We start from the raw sequence: 6,000 nt of genomic DNA, 5'->3' as shown, positions 1-6,000 counted from the left end.
AAAGAGAGCTGTACTGTCTCAGTTGTCTTTAACATGTGAATTATGGAAGAAAGAAGGACACAGGATTCATAAATCTGTTCCACAAGTGAAAACATTGGGGAAATGATTTGCTGTGAATGCTGTGCAGACCTACATGCACACCTAATATTCCACTTTGACTGAGGTAGGGTAGATATAACAAAAAGAAAACAGGTAATCCAATGTATATTTATGTGTAAGAAAATATACGAATACATAAATAGATTTTGTAAAGCTTGACTAGACAGCCTGGTTTACTTGCCACTTGAATGAGCCTTGGTGAGGAGTGTGGCAGAGGTGATCATGCCCTCTGCTGTGTGCTGTCAGAACTTCATGAGGCAGGTTTGGTCACCATTACCAACACTTCAACTTGCCCAGGTTACTTTCATACAAAAAACATATCTGTCAATATCTATCCTTTGCAGATTTTTATAGTCTGAATTTTGGGGAAAATATTATTATATACATACAGTACCCGTCAAAAGTTTGGACACACTCATTCAAGGGGTTTTCTCTATTTTTTTACTATTTTCTACATTGTAGAATAATGATGAAGACATCACAACTATGAAATAGCACATGTGGAATCATGTAGTGATAAACAAATCAAAATAGATTTTAGATTCTTCAAAGTAGCCACCCTTTGCCTTTGACAGCTTTGCACACTCTTGGCATTCTCTCAACCAGCTTCACCTGGAATGCTTTTCCAACAGTCTTGAAGGAGTTCCCACACATGCTCAGCACTTGTTGGCTGCTTTTCCTTCACTCTGCGGTCCAACTCATCCAAAACAACCTCAATTTGGTTGATGTCGGTTGATTGTGGAGGCCAGGTCATCTGATACAGCACTCCATCACTCTACTTCTTGTTCAAATAGCCCTTACACTGCCTGGGGGTGTGTTGGGTCATCGTCCTGTTGAAAAACAAATGATAGTCCCACTAAGTGCAAACCAGATGGGATGGTGTATCGCTGCAGAATGCTGTGGTAGACATGCTGGTTAAGTGTGCCTTGAATTCTAAATAAATCACTGACATTGTCACCAGCAAAGCACCCCCACACCATCACACTTCCTCCATGCTTCACCGTGGGAACCACAGACGCAGAGATCATCCTTTCATCGACTCTGTGTCTCATAAAGACATGGCGGTTGGAACCAAAAATCTGAAATTTGGACTCATCAGACCAAAGGACAGATTTCCACCGGTCTAAGACCATTGCTCGTATATCTTGGCCCAAGCAAGTCTCTTCTTATTATTGGTGTCCTTTAGTAGTGGCCTGATTCACGCAGTCTCCTCTGAACAGTTGATGTTGAGATGTGTCTGTTTCTTGAACTCTGTGAAGCATTTATTTGGGCTGCAATCTGAGGGGCAGTTAACTCTAATGAACTTATCCTTTGCAGCCGAGGTAACTCTCGGTCTTCCTTTCCTGTGGCGGTCCTCATGAGAGCCAGTTTGATCATAGCGCTGGATGGTTTTTGAGACTGCACTAGAAGAAACTTTTAAAGTTCTTGAAATGTTCCGGATTAACTGACCTTCATGTCTTAAAGTAATGATGGACTGTCATTTCTCTTTGCTGATTTGAGCTGTTCTTGCCATAATGTAGACTTGATCTTTTACCAAATAGAGCTATATTCTGTATACCACCCCTACCTTGTCACAACACAACTGATTGGCTCAAACGCTTTAAGAAGGAAAGAAATTCCACAAATTAACATTTAACAAGGCACACCTGTTAATTGAAATGCATTCCAGTTGACTACCTCATGAAGCTTGTTGAGAGAATGCCAAGAGTGCGCAATGCTGTCATCAAGGCAAAGGATGGACTTTGAAGAATCTAAAATCAAAAATATATTTGGATTTGTTTAACAATTTGTTGGTGTTATGTCATAGTTTTGATGTCTTCACTATTCTACAATGTAGAAAATAGACAAAATAAAGAAAAACCCTTGAATTAGTAGATGTGTCCAAACTGTTGACTGGTACTGTATATAAAACAATCAGAATTCAAACTACTCTACAATATATATTATTTTCTACGTTTTTTTGCATCGACAATTGTATTGGTGTGGGTGCGTTCATTCAGTGCAGGCATAGGACTTAGTTACGACTCCGGTGCAGTAGGGGGGAGTAAATCATTTTTGCCAGTAATTTCGTTTGGGTAGGCGAGGATAGATTCGAGAGATTGGTTTCTAAATCCCTAAACGTAGACAGACTTTGCGCTGAATATTTTATAATTCTTGCAACTTTGTTATGGTCGACTTGTTGACAAAAGCCTACAATTTCACCTAAAGAAGCAATCTAGCTAAAAGCAAGCTTTTATGTATTCGTACATTGTTGTTTTATCTTAGCTAGCCCATTGCCATTAGCTGGTAAGCTAACATTAGCTAGCCAATAGCTCAGCCCGGATGCGGTGAACTACAACAAGCTTTGGCCTTGGAAGAGTTGAGCATCGGGCTTGATTATGTCAAGCAACCGTCAACAGCAAACTGGTGGTGGAGCAGGTCCTGGGCCTGGAAGTAGCAGCAGTACCGGTGGCACTACCAATGCTAACGGTGCTACCAGCGTAACGTTAGGCGGCAACGATAGTGCGAATGTGAACAATTCCCCAAATGTTGTGCCCTCGCGGACTCTGGCAACAGCTGGCGAGGGGTTGCTTGTACCTGGAGTGGCTGTACAGTCTCCAAGATGCTTAGCCCCACTAAGCAGATCCAGTTCATCCTCCTCTGGCACCAGCAGAAAACGTCCTCTCCACCAAGCACCTCTCTACAATGGTCTCTTGAATTCCTACGAAGATAAAAGCAACGATTTTGTGTGGTGAGTTTTCCTGAAAAATGTTACCTTAGCCTGCTAGCTAACTTACTTGGCTAACTTTTAGCTAACTACCGTAACTAGCTTGGTGACTAGGTGTTGTTAGTTACATATGTAGGAATAGCTAGATAGTTCAACTTTGGAGTGCATTCTTGTTTACAATGTCCATTTGACAGTTGGTTAGCTAGAGTTACGTAACGTTGTCATTTAACCAGACTCGCTGATGTTTCCATATCTGAACACTGTCAAAGTAAAGTTAATGTTGTTGCATTACATTTTCTTTTCAGCCCAATCTGTTTTGAAATGATTGAGGAGGCACATATGACAAAATGTGGACACAGTTTCTGGTAAGCAAACATGATTGCATTGGCAAGGATATAGTAACGTTACTTCCATCTAATTCCTATAGCACCGTTCCATATTAGCTACCGCTAATTCCTTTTGTATCGTCCACCAATGCACCATTCATTTTTTCCTATGCTGGTTTTCTTGAACTAACATACCCCATTATATTTCTGGGTTCAGCTACAAGTGCATTCGCCAGAGTTTGGAGGACAGCAATAGGTGCCCAAAATGTAACTACATCATTGACAATGTGGATCAGCTCTATCCAAACTTTCTTGGTAGGTTTGTCTATTAAAAAACAATTTCTTTGATGGGTAGATGGGTGCATTACTTATCTGTGGTGTAGCAACAGTTGAAGTCGGAAGTTTACATACACTTAGGTTGGAGTCATTAAAACTCGTTTATCAACCACTCCACACATTTCTTGTTAACAAACCATAGTTTTGGCAAGTCAGTTAGGACATCTACTTTGTGCATGACACAAGTAATTTTTCCAACAATTGTTTACAGAAACATTATTTCACTTAATTCACTGTATCACAATTCCAGTGGGTCAGAAGTTTACATACACTAAGTTGACTGTGCCTTTAAACAGCTTGGAAAATTCCAGAAAATGATGTCATGGCTTTAGAAGCTTCTGATAGGCTGATTTACATAATTTGTGTCAATTGGAGGTGTACCTGTGGATGTATTTCAAGGCCTACCTTCAAACTCTGTGCCTCTTTGCTTGACATCATGGGAAAATCAAAAGAAATCAGCCAAGACCTCAGAAAATAAATTGTAGACCTTCGAAAGTCTGGTTCATCCTTGGGAGCAATTTCCAAATGCCTGAAGGTACCACGTTCATCTGTACAAACAATAGTACGCAAGTATAAACACCATGGGACCACGCAGCCCTCATACCACTCAGGAAGGAGACATGTTCTGTCTCCTAGAGATTAACCTACTTTGGTGCAAAAAGTGCAAATCAATCCCAGAACAAGAGCAAAGGACCTTGTGAAAATGCTGGAGAAAACGGGTACTAAATTACCTATATCCATAGTAAAACGAGTCCTATATCGACATAACCCGAAAGGCCGCTCAGCAAGGAAGAAGCCACTGCTCCAAAATCGCCATAAAAAGGCAGACTACGGTTTGCAACTACACATGGGGACAAAGATCGTACTTTTTGGAGAAATGTCCTCTGGTGTGATGAAACAAAATAGAACTGTTTGGCCATAATGACCATCGTTAGGCTACCTGAAATGTTTGACCCAAGTTAAACAATTTAAAGGCAATTCTACCAAATACTAATTGAGTTTATATACACTTCTGACCCACTGGGAATGTGATGAAAGAAATAAAAGCTGAAATAAATCATTCTCTCTACTATTATTCTGACATTTCACCTTCTTAAAATAAGGTGGTTATCCTAACTGACCTAAGACAGGGACTTTTTACTCTGATTAAATGTCAGGAATTGTGGAAAACTGAGTTGAAATGTATTTGGCTAAGGTGTATGTAAACTTCCGACTTCAACTGTAGCTTCTCTACAGCCTTGTCACAGGTTTTGTCCCAAATGGCAACCTGTTCCCTATTTAGTACAGTACTTTTATATGGGCCCTGGTAAAAATTAAGTTTTGTTCCTTTCTAATAGTACTAATAGTAATAAAAACTCTTGTTTTGATTTGATACAGTGAATGAACTTATTCTCAAACAAAAACAGAGATCAGATGAAAAACGCCTGAAGATGGACCATCCGGTAAGTGCTTCAGCAAATCAGGTCACACACACACACACACACACACACTTGCAATGGAAACCAGACCTTGGTCAAATATTACAACATGAGAACATAATGCAGACAACAAAATTCTGGTCTGGTTTTCCAAACACAGATTGAGCCTAGTCTTGGACTGAAATGCAAGCTCAATTGAGAATCTCCTTTGAAAAAGCTTCTTCGTCCCAGAGATGCAAACTTGTCTCTTTTCAGATATATTTGCCATTTTGATCTTAAAATAGGTCATCCAGGTGAATCATGTAGATCTGTAAAACAACATTTGGAAGGGTGTCTGACAAAAAGTGCGCATATCGAAATTAATGACTGAGCACAGAATGCATCCTTACGTGTTCTACAAATAGAATATCAGAGTTCAGTGTGCTGTCAGATATGTCATATCAGAATGAGTGCTTCATCCAATATCACGTGTGACAGCTGTGAGCAGCCAGCTGCATCCCCTAACCAGCCATTAGTCTACTCAGCTGCTTCTTGCCGTCTGTTCTTTCTGTGCATCTACATCCGTTTTTAAAATGTTATTTAGCTGTGATGCTGAGGTGTACAGACACCGATGGGGTTTCTGTTACAATAGTTTAATTATTGGGGCGGCACGCATTTACCTGTAAGAACCAGCAGGCCAGTCTGACTAGGCTTTACTGAGGAAAAACATTGCAGCAGAAAGGGAGAGGCAAAGCGAGAGGTTTCACACGCCAAAATCTGTCAAAAATTAGCCCTGTGTTCTATGGACTTATTTTGGACCTACACTTGCCATTATATACAGATCTCTGAGCACAGTGGCAGTAATACTTACGTCTTTACATCACTGAAAACCGCAAGTTTATAGCACGAACCACTCAAAACTTATCCCCCATGTTACCGGAGCTACCATCTCCTCTTTCTACCGCAAATTGAGGCACATTTTATATAATTTTATAAATCATGTCGCGGGCCGTTTTAAACTACTTGCGGGCCAGTTTTTGGTTTAATAACAAACTACCTTGTTTAGTCATGTTACCTTGCTGGCTAGCTAGCGTACAACTTTGGCTATGCACAAATTTGGATGGGATGGCACAGG

At 40.4% G+C, this 6,000-nt stretch overlaps 1 protein-coding gene across 2 annotated transcripts in view; it reads left to right on the top strand.

The window, feature by feature from the left end:
• Positions 1 to 2,150: 2,150 nt before the first annotated feature.
• Positions 2,151 to 6,000, top strand: part of LOC129814119 (E3 ubiquitin-protein ligase COP1-like) — a 33,333-nt gene continuing 29,483 nt past the window's right edge. Inside the window, exons 1-4 of one of the 2 annotated variants that reach the window (XM_055866930.1) lie at positions 2,151 to 2,830; positions 3,112 to 3,171; positions 3,350 to 3,447; positions 4,846 to 4,910. In XM_055866930.1, coding sequence (XP_055722905.1) covers positions 2,478 to 2,830; positions 3,112 to 3,171; positions 3,350 to 3,447; positions 4,846 to 4,910 — 576 coding nt within the window. In that variant the 5' untranslated portion in view covers positions 2,151 to 2,477. The remainder of the gene's footprint in view (positions 2,831 to 3,111; positions 3,172 to 3,349; positions 3,448 to 4,845; positions 4,911 to 6,000) is intronic. The other variant, XM_055866929.1, reaches the window with a different exon arrangement.

Source organism: Salvelinus fontinalis, chromosome 17, assembly GCF_029448725.1.
Source record: "Salvelinus fontinalis isolate EN_2023a chromosome 17, ASM2944872v1, whole genome shotgun sequence".
NCBI lineage: Eukaryota > Metazoa > Chordata > Actinopteri > Salmoniformes > Salmonidae > Salvelinus > Salvelinus fontinalis.
Note: the sequence above shows the minus strand (reverse complement) of the source record. Positions and strands in the feature narration are given on the sequence as shown.